The sequence below is a fragment of the Columba livia genome, chromosome 1 (genome assembly GCF_036013475.1).
Source record: "Columba livia isolate bColLiv1 breed racing homer chromosome 1, bColLiv1.pat.W.v2, whole genome shotgun sequence".
Taxonomy (NCBI): domain Eukaryota; kingdom Metazoa; phylum Chordata; class Aves; order Columbiformes; family Columbidae; genus Columba; species Columba livia.
The window spans coordinates 187,490,556-187,514,150 of NC_088602.1; the positions used below are offsets into that span (position 1 = coordinate 187,490,556).

Sequence of the window (23,595 nt, forward strand, 5' to 3'; positions counted from 1 at the left end):
TGATGCTTTGGGGCAACTTAAGACCTTATTTAATCATCCTTAAGGCAGCACCTAGTGTATGTGTTGTTGCATAGACAAAGAGAATACTACTAACCATTCCTGAAATTCCACAGATTTTCAGTCCTTTACTGCTTTCTTAATCATCAACCGTTTGTCTAAAAGTATTACTCTCTATGCCAGGTCGTTTCCGCATTTTTCACTGTTTGAGGCTGAGGGAGGAAGGACCACAGGGAATATTGCAGATGAAAATTTATTTTTTATAAGGAGACACAGAAAAATGTGTAACTTCTCTTTTTGGAAAAAAAAAAAAAGTCAATCTTTTCTCTGAAAGTCCTTATATGTCCTCATTTTAGATCTGGAACCTGGAAGGATGAGGTGGCTTTTATTTTAAAAACTCAATTTCTGTCTTGGGCAAGTGTTTCTTAGGCAAGCTCTTACCACTCCACCCTGATGTAAAATATGTGTTGAATTTATTTAATGCTATCTGGGTGATTTAGACTACTGTGATTATTTTGACTGGAAATACAGTGGGATCCAGTAGGACAGAAACTTCTGTGTGAGGGCAATAACTTCTTAAGCCACTCAGACTTGTTTCTAGGGCTTGTCTGATTTGCATCTGCAACTCATATTTGACATAGAAGATTTCTTGTAACCCTGAGTTCATAACTTTTTGTGAGTTTTGTCAAAAGCTTTTGGATCCCATTTTGAAATCCAAACTCATTCGCTTTGCCTAGACATTAAAAAGTGTTTCGCTTTTCTTTGGACATTTATTGCAGACAATTTGAGATTGAATTGAATTCAATTTCTGTCTCTTGGACTACTGCAAGCCTGCAGTCATGCATGCTCATTGCTTCTGTCTGAGGGAAAAGCTCTTTCTGGCACAGCACTGGGGGCTGCCAGCGTTCGCTCTCCCGTGCTGCTGAGCAGCTCTGACCAGCTGGACTGTCAGCAACTGGAACCTGTTGACACACCTGTTGGAGCACCCCGAGGGGCGGATATTCTGCGTTTGTGCTGCTTTTAGCCTCCTCTGTATTTGTGCGCACAGCGTGGACCAGCAGAGCCTGTTTGTTGTTTCATGGAGCCTTTCGCAGACCTGCCATAGCAACGCAGTAGCGCAGCATCATCGGTTCACCCAACTAATGGCTTCTAGTGGACACTCGGTATTTGTCCTGCCATTCGCGTTCTCCATTAATGTGATAATATGTGAAATCAGCTTCTACCAGCATGCTGCCTCAGAACACCTCCACAGCTTCCTTCAAGCAGCGCACTGCATCATTGGTGCTCACGCATTTCTTTGGTGAATCAGTTTCCTTCCTGTAGCACTTTGATTTCTGCCTGGCTGATGAGTGCCTTATAATATTCCCAGAGGTGACAGCACGGTGTTGTATGATGAATCCATGTCCCTGGGAGGATAATGTTAGGTTTCTTTCATGTGTCATAATCATACTGTATAATGGAGCCAGGGTATATATGCCTGGAGATGGAATAGTTACAAACAAAACCAACTCAACAATAGCAGATCTAGAAAAAACAGTTGTAATCACTTTTTAAAATGTCAAGCCTGCACCTGCATATCCTCATCACCCTTTTGTATGTGTTCTTCAAAGCACTTTCTGTTTTCTGGGCAGTCCAGAGCAATCACATAATTGTATATGTTTTGCACATGCTTTTATAATAAACTGGCACATTATAGGAGTACATTTAAGTAGATGGTCTTTTAACCTAAGGTTTAATAATACACATATTTAGGACCTGATTCTAGCTAAGCATCTTGAGGTTATTGGAAACCGAGGACACTACAATTTACAGGCTTGTGCACTCGGCTGATTTGAAGACAGAGATGCAGTCAGGAAAATAAATGTCTCTGTCACTTCCCAAACATTTTTCTTTTTCCCTCTGACATCTTTCTATAGCCCATGAAGTGGCTATTCTAGTTTTCAGAAATCGTTGGTTTCTTTTCTGGAAGCAGAACACAGAAGTGTTGGTGTATATGAGGAACAGAGCTGTATATTTCTCCATAAGTGTATTGTATCATGTTCATCAGGCTCAAGTATCACTTTTTTGTTGTTTTCAAAGGAAGCATCCACTGCTATTAATTAGTTAAAGTGAAACTAAATATACCATCAAAGAATACTTTTCCATTATAAAGTGCATTTGAAATATATTCAAATTTCTTTTTACCTCTTTGCACTCTCCATCTTACACACTCCAAAGTCTGCAGCTTACAGACTCCAACATTGTAGGCTACTATGTGAACTGTATCTACCCTCTATAATCTCCTACGGCTCCTTTCTTGTTCCTGCAGTATGGTGTAATTTTCCTGCAAATTAGTGCAGCTCACTGGAATTGAGGTTCCAGATGCAGCTTCCTCACCTCTCAAATTAGATTGTCTCTGAATAAAAGGCAAAAACCAGACCCAGAAAAAGAGACCAGATGTCAGGCTGTTCCCTTGCCATCCTTCCCCTCCAACAAATGCCATAACGTCTATGTGGACAGTCAGGCTTCTGGTCCTCTTGAGAGTTGAGGTCTTTTGCTGCTCAGAGGCCACAGCAGCCCAGCCTTTTTGGAAAAGGTGGATGCTCCTCTCGTTTACTGGTTAGGCATTTTCCTAATGTCTTGGCATAGCTTCTTCAGGAATAGTAAACCCAAGAATTGTAGTCACTGCTTCCTCACCCGTGCTCTCACCATTCTCACCATTACAAGAGAACCAATAGAACTGGGCAGATTGGACTGCCCTTTGAAAGCTGTTTGCCTTCAATATAGCCAGTGAAGAGGGAAAGACACTTGATTTATGAACACTGGAGCTCCCCCTGCCAGTCCTTTCACCATCAGCTGTGTGGTGTGTTTCACCAGTTACATCAGGTGTATTGGATTAAGCCCATGCACTGCCACGGAGATGGCCAAAAACTTCAGTGCCTTTCCCCTCAGTCTCCATTTTGTTTGAAGGCAAACATTCCATTTCCGCTTTTTGTTTGGATGCTCAGGAGAAAAGATCCTTTAAAAATACGAAATGTGATTGCCAGACCTCAAAGTGATCGCTCAAACCAAGTAATCCGATTTCTTGAAAATGACGGACCAGGTTTCAAGTTGGCAGCAAGCATCCTTTAAACTCTGTGCAGGGCAGCAAAGCTGGAGTTTAAGAGCCAAAATCTTAAGCATAAACACATTTTATGAAATGTTGAAATGGCTCCAATGTTTCTTAAAGGTTATTTATATATCCATTTCTTATTTTTCATTCTCTGCTTCAATGAACGTTGTTTTTACATTCCACAGTTCATGTAGGAGGCTGTACAAGGAGTTATTAATAAAATATTAACACTGTAATCCCACAGGACATGTTGTTTATACCATCATAGATGCAGATTACATCTCACATCAATGGAGCATTTTTTTAAAAACCTCTTTCTAAAACAGCAGTTGGAGTATGATTAGAGTTGTCCACAGTAGTTATATCATACAGCAAATTAGGAAATCTGTGTCAGGACCCATTATTCTAATGGGGGTCTTGTAAGATTTTTAAACAATGAAAGTAGATGCCAGGCTTGCAAAACGATGACCCTCTTTGAAACAATACCTCCAGTAGTGAGGAGACAACAAAAATACTGTTGACTTGTGCATGGCTGTCAAGTTAATGCTTCGCAGGAACCGACGACTAATCACCCTTCTTGAATGCAAATTCTGCCTTTCTTTAGCTCCCTCATAAGTTATCCCTTAAGCACTCATTAGACCAACGCAGCTGAAAATTGGTAAATTTTTTTCAATGTCAGCTACCACCATTTCAGTTCTGGCTAGATACGAAAGAGACAGCACTCTACTGCTGATGTCAGTTTGTTTTCCTGCAATATTTGTAAAGAAACATTTTGTTTTCAAACTCATTAAAATAGAGTAAGATCTTATATATTTATGCATCGAATGCTCAGTATGTACAAGGATGAGGACTATAAAACTGTATAAGGCAGAGGATGGAAATTCTCCATCCTAAATGGCCATTTAAGTAGCACATCTGGAGAAATGCGACTGCCAAATTTTTAGCAATCAGCAGCAGCATTAACAAGGGAGACATTGTGGTATGTGCAATGGCAATATTTCTTCTATGCAACTAAGAGTTTGTCCTAATACTGAATTAAGTTATGTACCAAATTAAAGACAAGATCATGCTTTACAGTCGTTCAGTGAGCTCTGCTTCATACGGACCAGGGACTCGTCATACCTAATATGAAGGGTATGTAGATATGAAGTTTATGTAGATATACAGCTGCAGTCAAGTCAAATGGCACAGGAAGACGAGTGTGCAAGGGCAGGGAGCAAAGCTCCCTTAGTTCGTCCCTCAGCCACAGAAACTTTGTGCTTGCAAGCTGGGGATTATTTGAAAAGTGATCAGATGTTCTCAGGAAATGTGTTTTAATTAAATTCTACTCAGCTGAGAAGTGAGACAAGGGCACAATTGTCAACCAGATCCTTGCTTGATGTGAGACTGAATGCTGGTATCATGAGTCTCTCACAGTGTCCCTCAGTGTTTGGCAGTGAGATTACAGGTTGACAGCACAGAGACTGTCAAGGACAGCCCTCTTCAGGCTCCACTTACTGGCATTGCCAGTGTGGTCATGGAATATAATTTTCCAACCTGTGGAGTAGTATGTACAACTCATTCCCGGGTTTTGTGGATCCCAGAAATCAGATGGGGTCCCCAGGCTGGCCATGGAGAACACTTGTAATGCCCTGCGAGCTCTCAGCTCTGGTATAGGTTATGCAGCTCTGGGGAAGAGGTTTCTTTCTGATTTGGCTTCACAAGTCCATTATTTTTTCTTTACAAGCTCCAGCATAATGGGAAAATAGTATTACTGTATATCTTCATCAGTGACTAGATGATGGGGCAAAGTGTACCCTCTGCAAGTTTGCTTATGTTATAAAACTGGAAGGAGTGCTGAGGGACTTCAGCAGGCTGGAGAAATGGGCTGACAGGAACCTCATGAAGTTCCACAGGGGAAAGTGCATAATCTTGCATCTGGGGAAGAACAACCCCAGGAATGCCTATGCTGGGGGCCAACCAGCTGGAAAGCAGCTTTGCACAGAAGGACCTGGGAGTCCTGGTGAACACACAGCTGAGCATGAGCCAATCATAGAATCACAGAATGGCTGGTGTTGGAAGGGATGTCTGGAGACCATCTAGTCCAACCCACCTGCTAAAGCAGGTTCACCCAGATCAGATTGCACAGGAATGTGTCCAGGCAGGTTTTGAATGTCTCCAGAGAAGGAGACTCCACAAGCTCTCCGGGCAGCCTGTTCCAGTGCTCTGACACCCTCAAAGTAAAGAAGTTTCTCCTCATATTCAGTATATATAATGTGCCCTTGCAGGGGGGAGAAAAAAAAAAAGTTAAGGGTAACCATAGCTGCATTTGGAGTAGTATAGCCAGCAGTTCAAGGGAGGTGATTCTTACGCTCTCCTCAGCCCTGATGAGGCCACACATGGAGTGCTGTTCTGTGCTCCTCAGTACAAGAGAGACATGGATGTATTGGAGAGGGTCAAGTGTAGGTGATGGGCACAGGAGGTTCCCTCTGAACATCAGGAAACAGTTTTTACCTATGGGAGTGACTAAGCACTGGCACAGGTTGCCCAGGGAAGCTGTGATGTAGTCTCCATCCTTGGAGATACTCAAAAGCTGTCTAAACATGGTCCTGGGCAACCAGCTGTAGGTGACCTTGTTTGAATAGGCGGGGTTGGAAAATGACCTCCAGACGTCACTTCCACCCTCAACCGTTCTGTGGTTCTAAGAGTCTCACACAAAAGACAGTTCATTACTAAACTGGAGAAGGAAGGAAATACAGGAACATAGTAAGCTAAGAGATGACAAGGGTGTGCGAGTCTCAATACAAGTTTCTATGGCAAGTGTCCACAGAATAAGAGTTTCTAAGACAACCACCAGTCAAGGAATTATTTATAAGAACTACGGTGTGACAGGATATTAGCAAAAGTGAAGAGGCAATATAGAAAAAAAAAAATAATTTTCAACAGATCTCCTGTGACTCACAGCCACAGACTGACAGTATTTTCTGTGAAGTCAAAAACATGTTTTCTTTGCAGAAACAATTCCATGGAAACTCCACTCACTGAGTCTTCTGGATTTGATGTTTCCCCATAGGGGTGTAGGCTGTACTAGAAACAAGAGATTCTGGGTATTATTCCAAGATAAAACTGATTCTCGTGAAGGGAAAGGTTGTTGCTGCCTACAGCAGAGAGAAATTATTTTAAAAAGAGTTCCCAATTACATATGCAAGAAGCTGTCACTGCATTTTCTCAGAAACTTTCATTTACATAGTGCTTTTGCCTTGATTTACCACCCCCGAGCTCCCACCTTTTTCTAATCTAATATGTTATTCATTGTCTTCGAGTTGATGCAGAAGAATCATGTAATTCACTTACAGGGGTTTTTTTGAACAGCCTTTTCAGATTGAAATCTCTGTGTAAATGTCGTGCAAGTTGTTCATGAGTGAGACTAATCTTTTCATATCTTCAAAACTATACCAAGAGATACAGATTCAGTACTTGGGGTTCAAATATGCCTCGTCTTTGTTACATGCCTTAGCTAGAAACTCCAGCCCTGTATCTGCTCTTTAACTATTGTAATCTTTTGCTACATGTTCCACCTCAGCTGCAATTAATGCCTACATTAGTCATCCACAGCTGCTCTGGTTGGGTAGAAGTCATGCACAGGTCCTCCAAGAATGAGAGCGCTGGGAGATGGTGATACATAGACTGTGGTGTAGGGTGCACATGGTAAGCATGTGGAAGGTCTTCCAGAAACGAACAAAAAAAAAAAAAACAACAGTAAACAGTTGTTTTATGCTTTGTATGACTTAGGTGAGCTTTTCTTCTCTGATTTTCCTGTTATTTTTTTAGTGCAATCCGAGTTTCTTGTTTGAGAATACAAGAATTAGACATCATTGTTTGATATAGACTTTGGTCAGTAGTCATGGAACTATCAGAAATCTCTTAAAGCATCTGGTGCTATTTGGTGCTAAATGCCATGTTGCAAACACTAGCCATTGTGCTGGAATACCGAATATAAACAACCAGGAATGTATCATATGTAATTATTTGTAAAAATTACTTGCTCTAATTGCTTTAATAATAGTGGGGTTTGATTTGCCACAGAAATATGATCTATTTATGTGAACAGACTCATTATATACAAGGTGTTTTGTGGCCATTAGCACATTCTGTGACCAGAAGAGCTGGCTGTCCACATGGGTCTGGTTATGGGACTGAGGCCTAGTTCAAATGAGAATTGAAACACCAGAAAAATGCTACAGAAGAATTAGACTATGATTTGGGGTTTATGTGTGCCAGTGGAAGCTACATGTAGAATAATCTAAGGTGTGAATTTGAAATGTGGTAGTTATGTTGCAGTAATGTGCTGTGCAGAGTTCTGAGGCACACAAAGGTTTAGCAAGTCCAGTTGTAAAAGTGCTGATGACTGAGGGATTGTAGGAAACATAAGTCTTCTCTGAAGTTCACAGTTCTGGGATTCATTAGGCACCTAAACAACGCAAGGAAGAGTTACTTGCCTCAGAATCCACCCATTAGCAGAAAGGTGCCTGTCTCAGCCCATTTGTGTTATCCCTACCCTTCCCCTGCTGAATGCACCAGCTGCTGGGCTACAAAATCAGCTTTCCCCCTCCTCGCTTTCTTACAACCCAAGGATTCTTGAATTTTTAGACTCAGTGTATCACAGCGCTGGTGGGGTGAGTGACGAGTGGCTTTTCTCATTCTCTTTTCAATATTCTTAGGTCTTGTAATGAGAAATGCAAAATATGGGTAATGTTTGGGGGTTTTTTGGCTGAGGAGGGTATTTAATTCTTGTTCTGCCAAATACATTGCTTGGCTCTCGCTGTTGGGATATTGTATTAAAAAGGGCATAGAATAATAGAATATTTTGGGTTGGAAGGGACCTTCAAAGGCCATCTAGTCCAACCCCCCTGCCATGAGCAGGGACATCTGCAACTAGATCAGGTTGCTCAGAGCCCCATCCAGCCTGGCCTGGAATGTTTCCGGGGATGGGACATCTACCACCTCTCTGGGTAATGGCCAGTTTTTCACCACCCTCACTGTAAAAAATTTCTTCCTCATGTGTAGCCTGAATCTCCCCTCCATTAGCTCAAAACCGTAACCCCTTGTGCTATCACAAAATGCTCTTCTAAAAAGCCTGTCCCCATCTTTCTTATAGGCCCCTTTTAAGTACTGAAAGGCCACAATAAGGTCTCCCTGGAGCCTTCTCCAGGCTGCACACCCCTGACTCTCTCAGCCTGTCCTCACAGGAGACATGTTCCATCCCTCTGATCACTTTTGTGGCCTCCTCTGGCCCCTCTCCAGCAGGTCAATGTCTTTTCTGTACTGAGGGCTGCAGTGGCAGGAGGCGCAGCTGCAGGGCATTGCTTTCAGCTTGGTGCTGTTGGCTGCACAGTGGCAGGGTCACCAGGCACATGCCAGCTCGGTCAGTGCCTTGGAAAATGGTGGTAAGGGATGACTGGTTTGTGAATCCAAAATGGGCTTTGAGTTTGGTTGCTCAGTTTAGTCAAACTGACAGTGCCTCAGGGCACAGGCAATGATAGAGTGCTTAGGGAGCTTTTAGTGAAAATTTGGGAACCTATGAACTCTAAAGTGGCTTGGTTTCTTGAGCTTGATTAACTACATTTCAGTTAGCTGCACAATAGGACTGTATGGGAGAGATTGTGTCCTAACAGCTTGCAGACCTGTTTTTTGCTTTTTAGTTATGTCTGTCCAGTTCCTTGCAGACTGAACAGAGATGATTCTTGTTAGACAATTTTTACTCTGGAGTGATTCAGTAATTGTAAGTGCGTTTTTCAAAATAACATAACAAAATAACATTTACATTTAAAATAACATGTTTAGGGTAGCATATTTTTTTTTCCTGTTCATAAAATTGATACTTTCTACCATGAGGGAAAATGGAGAAAGAGCAGTAGATAAAATTTCACTAAAATTTAATCTACTTGTACAGAAGTCGTCCACAAATCCAGACATGTTGGTGGTATTCTTGAATACTTGGGATTACTTGGTACTGAAGTCACTTGTGTGCATCCGAACCCCTCTGAGGACTGGTTCATTTCCTTTATGTGAATGATAGCGTAACTCTCTGCTCCTCTGCCCTGGGGAGAGGTTTCATGTTTAGATGATGTTAGTGTGTCAGGAATACCACATGTTCCTCTTGCTCCTGCCATAGTAGCTTCCTGCTTAAAATAGATAAATGAACCAAGAAAAATGCATTTAATTTATCCATCTGAGAGAAAGTATGCTAGATCTCTTCCTCCTTGAGTGGTTTATTAGTAAAAAAAAAAAATAAAGACTATATTTTCAGCTGGTAAAAAGTACCCTATGCATTTGATCCCTGGGTAACAATGTGAAGAAAGTAACATGCTCTTGTGATCCTCTTATACCTTCCTATGCATAAAAATGAAATATTTTTTTTTTCTCCACAGAGAAAAGAAAAAGAAAAAATGATTACACAAATCTCCGTGGAAGTTGATTATTCTGTGCATTAGCCGTAGATTAAAAGAAGAAAAAAAAATGAAGTACTAAGCCATAAAAGGTTTTAGTTAATTTAAAACAATATTGATATGAAAACTGGAATCCCCACTATGAACTTTTGGCTCAGGAGCAGTAGGTTAGGTGACAGTTCCAATTTGTTTCTCAATACAAGCAGTGCAATTAATTAATTCTTAGTTTCAGATAATAGGAAATAAAAAGCAGTGCTCCTAGCAGCAGCAAGACATTCATTACAATACTCAGAGAGGGACAAGAACCTACTGGCTGACTGAGATAGATCTGAGACCACAATTGCCTGGAGATGCTTGAATTAATTGTGTGCTTCTGTAGCAGTTAATGCTGCTTCCATCCTCCTTTCCATTTCCGCTGTAGGATAGAATGGAGAAGCTGTGAAGGTAAATGCTATTAATGGACAGCGAGTTCCCCATCTGAGGTGCGTTACACCTACTGCTCAGTAGCTTTTAGCTACGCACTCTTGGGAATAACTACTCAGCATTGAAAGTGCCTTTGAAAGTTCTTAATACTGAAAGGTTTTAAAAACTGGTCAGGCCTTTTTATAGATCTGCAAAGGAAAAAAAATAGATTCACATAACATGTTTGTAGAAGAAATACTTGGAAGAAATGTGGTCTGTGTAATTTCTGTAATGCTGTTATCACGTCAAGGCTGGGTGAAACCTTGCTCAGTGGAAGAGTTGGTAAAGAGTTTTTGAGGATACGATAGTCTCAAAAGAAGAATAAGTGCATAATAGTATGTAAATTTGGCATGCAGTGTTATCAGAGGAAGAGTTATATACATCCAATGACATTGCTGTGGCTGTTCTGAAAGCATCTGTTATCAAGTCTGTGGAAAAAATGAAAACATAACAATGACACAAATTGTGCTTAGTCCAAATAAAGTAATACCATTAGTGCGGGAAGATTGGTGGAATGTTAGGATAGGGTTGGTTTTTGACATTTTTTGAAGGATTTTCTTTTTTGGGGGGCGAGGTAAGGGAAAGAGAATTCAAGTTTTTGCTGTTGCAGAAAAGTCCTTGCTAAAGAGCCATTTTATGAACTATAATTGGCTTTCTAAAATAAAAAATAAAATATGATAAAAGATTGTGTAGAAAAGCACACATACAGCTATAGCTCTGTGTAAGAAATCCATATGGCTCAATTTAATGCTATAAAACAAATTCCTGCCTATCACCTCCTTTTATCCTTACCATTATGCAAACATAATATGTATTGAAATTCTCCCAGAAGTGAGATACCAAATCCTGCTAAAAGATGCTGAAAAGAAATCCCATTTTTTTCCAATGATAGTATGTTCTTCTGGAGATACATAGGGGCTTCATTTTATAAAAATTGAAGCTCTGTAAAAATGAGAACGTGGGGAGCAAAAAAAATAATTACTTCTATCTCCTTTTGGACATTAGGGTAATTTCTCAGCTGGCAGTTGCTGGAACTGACTGGGCAGTGATGTAATCCAGTTCTTTATCCTTACATTTGTCTTCCTTTGGTTTATTTCTGGCTATTCCTTGCTTTTCAGGATCTTTATGTTGCTCTTTACAGTTGAAACAATGCCTTTTTGTTATTCAGGGGTAAATGCCAACTTTTTTTCATGGTTATTTATGGAATTTTTGCACCCAAGCTTCCACTAGTGTTGTTTAGTAGTATTTTTTATGTATGCAAAGCTGATCTGATTCAAAGCCTAGAGAACCTACTTGTAATTTTTTTATATACTTCAGCAGGCTTTAGATCAGAACTTAGAACTGTGGCCTTTATGAGATGTATTATTCTTTTAGATAGGCCAGTACGGACAAAGTTATTTTCCTAGGTAACAGAAACATCATAACGCCTGTGTTTGGTAACAGGAAAAAGTGCCCTTGTGGTACTCAGCTCATCAGCAGTTAATGGTCCAAGAGAGAGGGAAGGAAAGGGGAAGTCAAGTGGGGAAGTAGAGTGGGGGAAGGAGGGAAGTCATACCACAACAGGAGGGAAAAGGAAACCATATTGATTTTCTCAGTAAAAGCTGATATTATTAGATCTGTTGATCAGTTGAGAAGCCAGGAAGAAGGAAAATACATGCACTCTTTAAAAATTAATCGTTGCATTTTGTTTCTGTCCTGAGTGCCTGGTTCTGCCACCCAAGATAGTTTCTAAAATACAGCAGAGCCTACCATGTAGTAATGAGGAGTGAAAAGCAAAGACTATCATAGTGAAATTCATTAGACTTAGATGGTGATCTGTACTCTGGTAAAAATTAGGATTCTTGCTGCTGAAGATGGGTTTCATTGTGCTTAGCTCCTGGGACTGCATCAACTATCACTCGTCAAACAGATGCTAAATGCTGCACTTGAAGTGGATTATTGCTTCCTTGTTCTTTGCTCCAGCTGCTGGTCCTTTAAAGTGCATTTTTGGTCTATTTAAAATTGGTGCAAGCTTTGAGGATACACAATTTTTGTCATATGCAGCCATTACATTTCTAATAGAATGGTACTTGCATGATATGGGGCAGAGGGAGATACCTCCATAAGCTTCATTTAGGCACATGTTCACCAACAGAAAGGCAATACACACCCGCTTGTTCTCTGTGCAGTAGCTGTAAGTTTGTGAGTAAGCTTTACTTCAGGATGTACAGCTGAACTGTGATGGTGCTGCACCCTGCTGGAAAGCTGTTGCTTTTATTTTGCCGGTCAGGGTGGCTACAGATGGTGAAACCTGCGATTGTCCTGTTGTACTTGTCCTTCCTTGCAAACTGTATGCCAAAAAGCTCAAAAACATGTAAGGAGTCCTACAGGCCTTTGACATTGCCATGACGCAAAATGGACAGCAAATTCTATGATATCCAGCATGAAAAAAGTGCAGCTTCGGGGTGTGTGAAATGAAGTCATGGGCCACGTTCCTCAGCACTGGCCAAAAGGCATTGCCCATTTCTTAGCCAAAAGGTGAATTGGTGCCATGTATCCCAGTTCTGCTTGCATCTTGGAATGAAGGGGTTTTTTGTTGTTTTTGTAACAAAACAAAACAAAACACACTTTTCTCACTCAATCGCTTTTTGGTTCTTTTGTTGAACAATGTCTCAATGACCGTAGAAGGAGAGGAAGCATAAAGTTTATGTTCAAATAAATAAATAAAAGATGAAAGAAAGATCCGATACTCTGAAGATAACAAAATGTTTCATCAGAATTTTCCTGACTCAGATTCTAAGTTAGATTTTAATAAGGGGTAAGTGGTCTGACACATTTTAGATGAGGAACAGACAAGATGAACAAAACAGAGTTCAACTGAAGACAGGTTAGTGCCGTGCTGTCTTTTAGGGCATTCTCCTCAGGAAAAGTCCATATTTGTCTGTGTTTATACAGTATATGTTGTCTTTTTTTGTGTGCACATGCACACAATACACAATACAATGCAGGCATGCTGCTACTTAGATACAAAAATGACAAATAAGACACTAAACAAAATAATTAGATGTTTTTGCTTGCCTGAATGCATCTAGTTGCAAAGCAACTGGAATGTTTTGTTGATTCTGTTTGCTTTACTTGAAATTTGACACCCTACAGTAATAAAATGTATTGCATTCATTTCTCCATCACTGTACATGTGCCAAAAAAAATCCGTGGGATAAATGTATTTGGCTCCTGCAAGTTACTTTATTAATGTTGAGCTTTGAGGGTTTAAATGCTATTGCAGTTTTTTGAAGTGGCCATCCAGTTACACTGTGGGCTGACTCTCTTCAGCATAACCAGTATAATTTCTTTTTTGAACACTTGACTTAGGCACTGGCAAGCAATCCAGTCTTGGAAAACCTACAAGCAATTAAATCACTGAGATGGGGATAATAATGGTCTAAGCCCAAACCTGGAAGCCAAAACTCCTTCTGTGTAGTTGTGACTCTGTCCTGACAAGTAACTTCACCTGTTATAGTCTGGGCTTTTTGATCTGAATTTTTTTATAACTTTATGAGATTGACTATGAACAGCCCATGGGGTTAATTTAGGCTTTTGGATGGAAAACAAACAAACAAACCCACCCAAAACAAGCAAACAGAAACTTGCAGTGAAGATCAAGATGAAGCAGAAATGTTGTCTCTTACTCAGTAATATGTAAAACTTTAATCCTCCATTTTTTTAATGATCAGAATGTTTCCCTAGAATGCAGCGTGTTTTGTCATGGCCTTTGTAATATGGACTGCGGTAACAGTCACAAGATGAGTATTGACAGTACTTCTCTCTTTGGGCCAGTAGTGCACTCATCCAGAACGTGAATTGAAATCATTCTTCTGCCTTGGAGGACTAGAGACTGCATTGTGCAACTGTTGGTAATAATCTAAATGCTGTAGCTGTTAATGGTATGAAGCATCCTGAGGTTTGTTATCTCCATCTCCTCTGTTCGTTCAGTTTTGATGCACTATCTAAACAGCAAAGCAGAAATAAAGAGGAAAGAAAATAATAGCTCTACAGACAGTTTGGTGTTCCGACCAGTATTGATTAGACATCTAAATTTAAACTTTCTCCTAGTATAAGTACCCATATCTTTCCATGGCCTTATTTCTGATTGCTTATATCTTAGACAAAATGTGTTTGCTCTAAAAACAACCAACAACCTTGAAATCAATTAACACTTCAAAGTGGTAAGTCAAGAACATTTTTGATAAGGCAAATCCATTATTAACAGTCCACACAGTGGGGTTATCCTTCATCTCCAGTGTGTGTCCAATCTATATTTATAAAATAATGATATCATTGTGAAAGCAAAAGCTGATGAAAAATGGAGAGGAAGACATTAAGTAGCAGTAAAGAATCCATCTCTATTTTCTGCTGTCTTTCATCTATTAATATAACATAAACCCTGGCATTCACATCAATTTCAATCATGAAATAATAAATTAAGTAGGAGTAATGGAAAATCTGAATCCAACCTGTGATTATTTCTGTACAGCTCATTGTTGCCAGTTTGAGAAGCAGTGTTTATACTCTGTAACTGGTTAGAGTCTAAAGCTAAATGGTTTTACGCTGTATCTCTATTTCTATCTAACAGGAGAAATCGAACAGTGGTGATGTTAACCTCCCTGTGTTTCAAAGCTTACGCTTCTGAAGGGAGTATCGCTTCTTCACCAATATTTAAAGCAATTCTGGTTTTGGAACTGTCGTTAAAACTGGGGCTTCTAATAGTTCCTGGGGGGGCACATGCCAGGAGTATGGCCCTTCATGAGAAACATGATCCTAATAAAAGCTAAGAATGTCAACTCTGTTATGGCAAAACAACAGTTACTAAAGTGAAGTGCTGGGAAGTAGAATTTTCCAAATAAAACATATCTGCTCACTAATGCAATTTTCTGACATCGTTATTAATCCCGTAAAGCCCAAAGCGTTATTTTTAAGATGGTATTTCTCCAGAGACTACATCCATATTCAATATGAAGAAATGCAGAGTATTTGCTTCATGTATTCGGAATCCCATTCATTGAATTTGAGGTTTACATTTTAAGTTATTTCGTTATAAAGATAGCTTTCCACTGATTTAAAATTATATCTTCCATTTTTCATAAATTATTTATTAGTTTCAGCCAGTAGTGATACATGGTAGTAAACAGCATGATGAAGGTTTACAGCCCAGCAGACGTGCACGTTAGTGGTGTGTGAGCACCCTGGGAAAACCCTCTCCTGGCAAGGTGCTGGTGGGACCACAGCCCGCTCAGCTCCACAGCTTCTCTGCAGCTCTTCTCTTCTGCTTTCTTCCAGGTATCTTTACCAAAGGCAGAAGTGCAATAGCATTTTGTGGGCCAGATGTTCCACAGGCAGCAGTGGATAGAAGTGAAGTACAAAATGAGAATTGGATGCTCGTTGCAGGGATGGGATCACTGGGGTTAAGAATGAGGAGCAGAGTCGGGTTTGAACATTTCCTGGAGAGAAAGGGTAGAAATATTTTCTTTGGACATTCTGCCCTGGGCAAAAGTGGTAAAGGTTATGGTATAGGCAGTCTTCCATTGACTTGTAATCTGCTGTGTTCAGGCTTATTTTCATTCATTGAGAATTGTCAGTTACTTCTTCAGAGCTGACAGCTTTGACAAACATTGCTTCCTCTGTGCACTCTTCAAGATATATTGTGCACATTTTTATTCTCCTCAGATTTCCAAAGCACAGTTTGGTGGAATTCATCTTTGAAGCTCGTTTTCAAAAATATTTTTCAAAATGGCTGGCACAGCTTTGATTTATGATTTTCATTATAACACCTACAGTAAAACAATCTGCTCTTGTTTAAAAACATTGGTTCTTTCGATTTTACTTTGGCTTTCTGCAAGTCATGTAAACTGCACCAGTTTCACCACCTGCTGCCTACAGTGGATGCATTTACGTTAACACTTTAGTTCAAATTGGGAGTGGACTTCTGAAGCAAATGTCTTGGCTGCTCCCCACTTGCCCATCTTATTTTTAAAGGTAGAGTTGTCTCACCGTGTATGACATGGATTCATTTCAACTGATACAGAACAGGAGATGTGCTGCAGGAATGTACCTCATGCACTTCAGCAGCCTATGGGTGTTCACCCAATGGGACCAAACAGAGCTAGGCTCAGGTAAAAACCTTCTGAAAGATACATGGTCTGGACATCTGATCCTCAACCCCAACTGTTCTGCTCAATAAACCCACTCGTATTGGTCTGCACTACTTGCTAATAGAGACACAACGATTGCCTTCTCCAACGTTTGCAGCATTTATGCATAAACATGTATTTTGCTGCTCATTTGGATCATCGTGACTGAACTCCAGCTCCCCCTGGAATTCCCTGTGTTCCTGTCTCAGACCAGAGCCTGCCATTGACTTCCTGTACTTTCATTCCATGGATTTTTATCAATCCTACAACTTCTCAGTAGTTAAGCAAATGTGATTTTCTTCTTGACATACAAAATGAACACAGATCTTGTTCCTTGTTACTGAGCTCAATATCATTTTTACCTAAGAAAAGTGCTCCCACATTGCCTGTGTTCCTCAGTGCTGAAATCACTTGTACTTCTGCAGTTCTAAGCAATAGTGGTGTCCTTTGCTCATGTCGCTTTTTAAGCTACACCAGCTGCTGGACCACAAAGAAGACAACTGATAAAATGTTGTCAAATACCTATTCAGATTTGCCAGCAGGAGCATTGATTTGGAGCGTTCAGTTAATTTTTTGTAGCTGGAAGTCTTCTCTCGTCCTCTGAAACCATGAAATACTTTTCATTTATCCTTGGTTGATTTCAAGCTAGCATTCACACAGATATGATAAATAATTTTATCTTTGTTGACTAGAAAGTAGTTGAAACAGTATTTGCATCTTTTTCATACATAATATACATAGATCAGCTTTTTATCACGACTGTTGGTGAGTGTATGACAATATGTGGTTACATGAAAATCACTGTTCTAAAACTGTCTTTGGGACATAAAGATTCATAGATGGTGTAAGATTTCAGTAAGGGATAAACAGGAAAGTTCATTTTGAAAGGAGACTCTTTTTGTTATAATAGCTTGTCTGAATTACCATTTTTTCTACACAGAAAAAAGCAGGCAGAACATTATGAAATCTTTTTAGCAAGCTTCTCTCATAGGTTTGGTGCCTTTCTGTGGGACAGGAAATAATGTTCACCATCTCACCAAGCCTTCTAATTTTTCATTTCTTTCTAGCAATACTTGCAAAAAGTTCACACCCAAAATGAAAGAACAAGCTTCCTCAGTTGGGCCACAGCATCACCGTGCTGCCCACAGCCAGCATCCCACATAACTCTGCCTGCCCTGGCTCAGGACATTGTGACAGATTACGGTGTTGACACAACACTGTCTTCTGGGATGAGTTAAGTTTACCATTGTTACCATTAGCTTCATGCTAGGGATTTGTTATATTACATACTGAGACACAGGTAACGACTACCAAGTCAAAGAATTTAAATTCTATGTAACAAAACCACAAAATATGAAACTATGAAAGCTGGAAGGAGATTACAGTTTCTCTAATAGTAACGTATTTGTTTTAATTGAACATGAGAGTGGATGGTAGGGAATTTAAAGGGAAGATGCAAAATGGGATAATGGTATTCATCAAGAGAAGTGTGAAAGAAAGTGCCCCAAAGTACAGTGGTGGGAGAGAGAAAACACTGTGACTTTCAGTTTGTTTTGATGCTAGTGGTGGGAAGAGCAGCATAAGTGAAATACGTGTGGAAAAAGATTTGTAATGATGTTCTGAAGGAGAGACTGCAGGTGAGCAATGGGACTGGGTGTGTCAGGGTAGAGAGAAAGGAGATTTCTACTGCCTTGGGACAACAGCAGGAGCCTGGGGAGGTCATGGGCTGTGGCAAAAGGAAGGAGTAAAAGAAGGAGAGCACAAAGCAGGGAGTGCAGCCTAACTTGGCAGGACAGCTGTGGGCAGCCAGCCCGGCCCAAACTGGCAGAGACTTTGAAAGAGCCAGGGAGGGCTCTAAAGAGTTTGCTGCGGCTTGGAAAATCACTGAGCTGCCTGAAGGCAGACCTGGAAACAAGGGCCTGTGTGCAAGGATGCACAGGGCAGGCTGTGGATTGTTATTTCTGAACTGTCTGACCCTGTTTGGAGGCTTTTCTGTTTAAAAAGTTAATTATTATACTTATATTTAAATAAAATTTGCTTTCTTGGTTTTAAAAGCCATCAATATTCTTTAGAAAATTCACTACAGAGGACCTGAGCAGATTCGTCTCCAAGTGTTGATTGACTTGGGCTCAGAATTTCTTAAGGGAAGCTTTTGATAGAGCAGGTGAAATATTAGTCACTCTTTTCTTATGAAAAGCACATTAGAAATGAGGATATTGCATTATTTGCCCAGGTGATAAACTATACCTCACAGGTAATGTCCAGGACAAGCATGACTTGAGTAGCTGGGAGCTTACCCTGTAGACATGCCCAAGGGTCAACTTCTGGCCTGGTACAAGGCTCTAATCCCCACCTGCGAGATATTCAGACTCAAAACTCATTTTGGTTTGCTTGGCTGTTGTGCTTAACAGTTTCTTCTGTTGCTCTTTACAAGAAGTAAATGGGTTTATGTACCATCTGACCTGCAGTAATTCTGATGTGGCGAGGTGATATTGGTAACTTGCCTGACTTGATACTTGTTGAATAATTTAGCTCAGGTAGCTGGCTGTCCAGGTGAGCATCTTGTATTACTGCCTGTTGTCATGGTTACAGGGCCAGTTGCAACCCTTCTCCCTGCTCTGAATTTTCTGAGTGCAATATGAGGGCTGTCCTTCCCTGGGGTACAACATAGCAAATCTTCCACTGACAGGCTTGGATGCAGCACAGCAGCCTGTAAATGAGCACTGGCCCATTTCAACACATCTAATAGAATTCAAATGTGTGTATTGGATGCACTAGTGTTAGCTCTTGACTACCAATAAGTGGGAATCTAACTGAAGCAATTATATTTTCTTAGGTCTGTGAAGTCAACTCTTGGTTTTAATTAGCCCTTTGAAGTGTTACCAGAACTCCCTTTCAGGAAAAAATATTTGTATGTATGCAAACACATAAACATACACAACATATTTTATTATTTATACTACTATATTATACAAACAAGATTCTCAGGGCAGCTGCAAACCACTCACACTGTTCTGTAGAGTACTTGAACATTTTTTTTGGAAAATAATCAAGTCTTTGGTGAAGGATGTGCTATCTGTGTCCGTGTTGTCTGTGTCTGAGCTGGCTACAGTGAAATGCTGTGCGAACCCCTGCCTGTGCCCTGAGGTGCCCGGCAGCAGCACAGGACGTCCTGCCTGCTCTCACCAGCGGCCACAAATGAGGCAGCCGAAGTGTCCTGGATGGTCCTTCCCAGGCCCTCCAGCTGGAGCATCGCTAACCTGCTTCCTTTTTCAGGGTAGAACCACTTTACCTTTTTCCCTCTGTGTAAGGATTTTTTAAAAGATCTTATTACTTGTATTTATTTAAAAACCTTGTTGGGTGGCTGACTTCATTGGGCAGAAGGAACATTAATGGCATTTGTATGAGTTATTTGGAAAGGAGGGTTTTGCAGTAATTCCCAAGTGTTTTGTGTGCCGATTTCTTTCACCTGAAAGCATTTTTTCTTCCTCGTTTTATTTATTATTTTTGTATATTGTGTGTGAGGGTTTTTCTTCTATTTTCTGCTTTTCCTCAAGTTTCATAAGCATGTATGTATAATGTCTAAAATGGTCCAAAAAGTTAGTTAACTGTTGAAGGTAGGAGGCAGCGGTAGGAGTCCAACATTTGCTTAGGTGTGCTAAGTATTGCTATAGATGAGGCCTAAAAGAAGGGCAGATACTCTGGTCACAGACTGCAAACCATGTCTTAACTTTCCCACATTAAAAATATATGGATGCCAGTTTAGGTTTTAAATGTATTTACCCCAAATGTTTTGATTTCTAGGAACTTTGAACCAAAAGAACTGGGGAAAGAAGTATTCAGCTTGCAATGGTGCCAAACAATCTCCTATTAATATAGATGAAGATCTTACTCAAGTAAATGTGAATCTGAAGAAACTTAAATTCCATGGATGGGAAAAGGAAACTTTGGAAGATACTTTCATTCGCAACACTGGCAAAACAGGTAAAAATTCAGATTTCATGTTTGGAGTTAAGTGAGGTTAGAAAAGTGATATAGGATGGAAAACCAACCAAGAACTTGAAATGAAACATTTTCGTTTCACTTTTCCTTAGCTTCTGCATTCTAAATTTATCCAGTAAGTAAATAAAACAGGTGATTACAATAGCCAAGCATAATAGAGAAATCACTAAAACACAAATGCAAATTATATGCACAGACACATAAAGCTGAAGCAATCACATCATTTGTATCAAACCACCATGAGCACTTCGTTGAATCTGAACAGTAATTTAACATTTGCTACAAAAATAATGATAATTATTACTACATATCTAGAATCTGTAACAAGTATACAAAAATGATTTTTTAAAAGTGTGAATAAGTTACCTGCTCCTCTGGAAGCACTTCATGGGTGAGTTGTGGTTTCAAAAAACGGAGGATGGGATTCAACTACACATAGTCATCTATAATGTAGACACTTGTGTCTGAATTACGCACTTAGGCTTCTTACAGTTAAAGGAAAGAAATAGGTGCTTTTATGGTCCAATTTGTCTTACCTATCTTAGAAATGTATTTGAGAAAGAAGAGATTTATGCCTGCAAGTGCCTATTTCTCCCAGATATAAAAGAAGCATATGGTGGCATTTACATTGTCAGACAAATCTTTTTTGCAACCAATTTGCTGTATAAATCCAGGATAGCAGGAACTAAAATTTTCTTGTTAGAAGTACTGTTTCTTGTTTCAGGCATAGGTATGGAGGAAAATATCTCTTAACGGCTGTCTTGGAGCTTCTACCAGTTCCAGAGGAACCCCTAGACCAGCAAATCACAGTATCACAGTATCACAGTATGTTTGAGATTGGAAGGGACCTCAAAAGATCATCTAGTCCAATCCCCCTGCTGGAGCAGGAACACCTACGTGAGGTCGCACAGGAACATGTCCAGGCGGGTTTTGAATGTCTCCAGGGAAGGAGACTCCACAACCTCCCTGGGCAGCCTGTTCCAGTGCTCTGTCACCCTCACTGAGAAGAAGTTTTTTCTCAAATTTAAGCGGAACCTCTTGTGTTCCAGTTTGATCCCATTACCCCTTGTCCTATCATTGTTTGCCATCGAGAAGAGCCTGGCTCCATCCTCATGGCACTCACCCTTTATATATTTATAAACATTAATGAGGTCCCCCCTTAGTCTCCTCTTCTCCAAACTAAAGAGACCCAGCTCCCTCAGCCTTTCTTCATAAGGGAGGTGCTCCACTCCCTTAATCATCTTGGTTGCCCTACGCTGGACCCTCTCCAGCAGTTCCCTGTCCTTCTTGAACTGAGGGGCCCAGAACTGGACACAATATTCCAGATGTGGTCTCACCAGGGCGGAGTAGAGGGGAAGGAGAACCTCTCTCGATCTACTAGCCACCCCCCTTCTAATACACGCCAGGATGCCACTGGCCTTCCTGGCCACAAGGGCACAGTGCTGGCTCATGGTCATCCTGTTGTCCACCAGGACCCCCAGGTCCCTTTCCCCTACACTGCTCTCTAATATGTAATTTCCCAACCTATACTGGAACCTGGGGTTGTTCCTGCCCAGATGCAGGACTCTACACTTTCCCTTGTTAAATTTCATCAGGTTATTCCCCGCCCAACTCTCCAGCCTGTCCAGGTCCCGCTGGATGGCAGCACAGCCTTCTCGTGTGTCAGCCACACCTCCCAGCTTAGTGTCATCAGCAAACTTGCTGATAGTACACTCTATTCCCTCGTCTAAATCGTTAATGAATATATTGAATAATATTGGCCCCAGTACTGACCCCTGACGCACTCCACTAGACACTGGCCTCCAACTAGACTCCGCACCATTGACTACCACTCTCTGGCTTCTCTCCTTAAGCCAGTTTGCAACCCACCTCACTAGTCTATTGTCTAGACCACACTTCCTCAACTTAGCTGTGAGGATGCTGTGGGAGACTGTGTCAAAGGCTTTACTGAAGTCAAGGTATATGTTATGTTGTGTTATGTTATGTTAATTTTTTAATTTGCTTTGCTTTGATTTCATTTTATTTTATTGTATTGTCATTGTTTCTAACTTCTGTTCTTGCCCCATCATGTACTTCCTACACTCTAGTCCACAAGTCACTTACTTCCTTCTTGCCCTACTAGCTGAAATAAATAGTACATTGTCTTTTCAAGAGATCCCTAAGGAAACATTCTTTAAAGTCCATAAAAGTGAACTGAGCATTTCCTCATCTACAGCAATTCAGATGTTATAAAAGGAACCGCTAAGCTCTGTAGTTAAAATTGTCTTCAAGGTCTTGAGGAGGGGAATGTAATGAAACTGAACTCCACTAGTGTTGTTTTAGCAAGAGGTCAAACAATTCACAGTCACTGGAGGTGAGAAAGCTAAATGTGGGGCCTTGGTCTATTCCACCCATCTCATTCCCTCCAGAAGACAAATGCTCGGTCCCGTCTACAGTTTGGGTACAGCTGTGTCCAGCTGAAGACCTGTCATCATCTGCTCCACAGCTGAGGGGTCTCACGGACAGGACAGTCCCCCCAGGAACTGACTAAAATTTTCTTTTCCTGTGTTGCCTCACGATTTGTACCTAGAAATATGATAGTAATGGTGGAGGGTGTATTTTCTTTTTTGTTAAAAACGCAGGTGCTTTCAGAAGGATATGTATTTCAGGAGTTTCTTTTCTTAGACAGTCAGATTGGTGGCTAAGGCAGTTTTCTGAGCTTTAGTTCTGTGGCTGGTTTCAGACAATTTGACACCAATATAATAGTGCACTTAACTAGATAACTATTTTATGAATTGCAACATGAAATGAAACATTTCTCCATGCTAATAGTGAATTACACTTCTTAATTTGTTTAAATAACCAATTTCCTGTCAAATTCATTATGAAATACGGGGAAATAAGCATATCTTATTTATCTTTTAGTACCTATTACTGATATATGAGATTTGTAGATGCCTTGGCTGGCTTTTATATTGCAAATCCTTTTTTCCCTCTCTTTATCTCTCTTTGTTCAGTGGAAATTAACCTGACAAATGATTATTATGTAAGTGGAGGTGGCTTAGACACCGTTTTCAAGGCAAGCAAGATCACTTTTCACTGGGGAAAATGCAACGTGTCATCAGATGGATCAGAACATAGCTTAGAAGGACAAAAATTTCCTCTTGAGGTAAAGTACAGAATATTTTGATGATTTGTTATTTTGCAAAAAGTAATACTGTTTACTAAATACTTTTTAAAATAATTTGATTAGAGTATATTTGCAAATATAGCATTCACTTAAATCCAAATTAATAATATTTAAATGGTGCATTTCATAAGGGCAATGTAAGGCATTATTCCGTGGCATGTTGAGGGTGTCTAAACTGTGCATTTTCGCTCACGTCTTCTAAAATGACATTAGGAGTCAGTCCTGCTAATCTGGCAAAGTTCAAGCTCCCACTGACAGTTAAGTGAGTTGGGCCTGTCA

The 23,595-nt window shown here is 40.3% G+C and overlaps 1 protein-coding gene across 5 annotated transcripts in view; it reads left to right on the top strand.

Annotated features, from left to right (window-relative positions):
- The window catches only part of PTPRZ1 (protein tyrosine phosphatase receptor type Z1), a 142,486-nt gene that overhangs the window by 56,163 nt on the left and 62,728 nt on the right, over positions 1-23,595 (top strand). For all 5 annotated transcript variants that reach the window (XM_021294919.2, XM_021294917.2, XM_021294918.2 and 2 more), the window contains exons 3-4: positions 19,950-20,129; positions 23,144-23,295. In XM_021294919.2, coding sequence (XP_021150594.2) covers positions 19,950-20,129; positions 23,144-23,295 — 332 coding nt within the window. The remainder of the gene's footprint in view (positions 1-19,949; positions 20,130-23,143; positions 23,296-23,595) is intronic.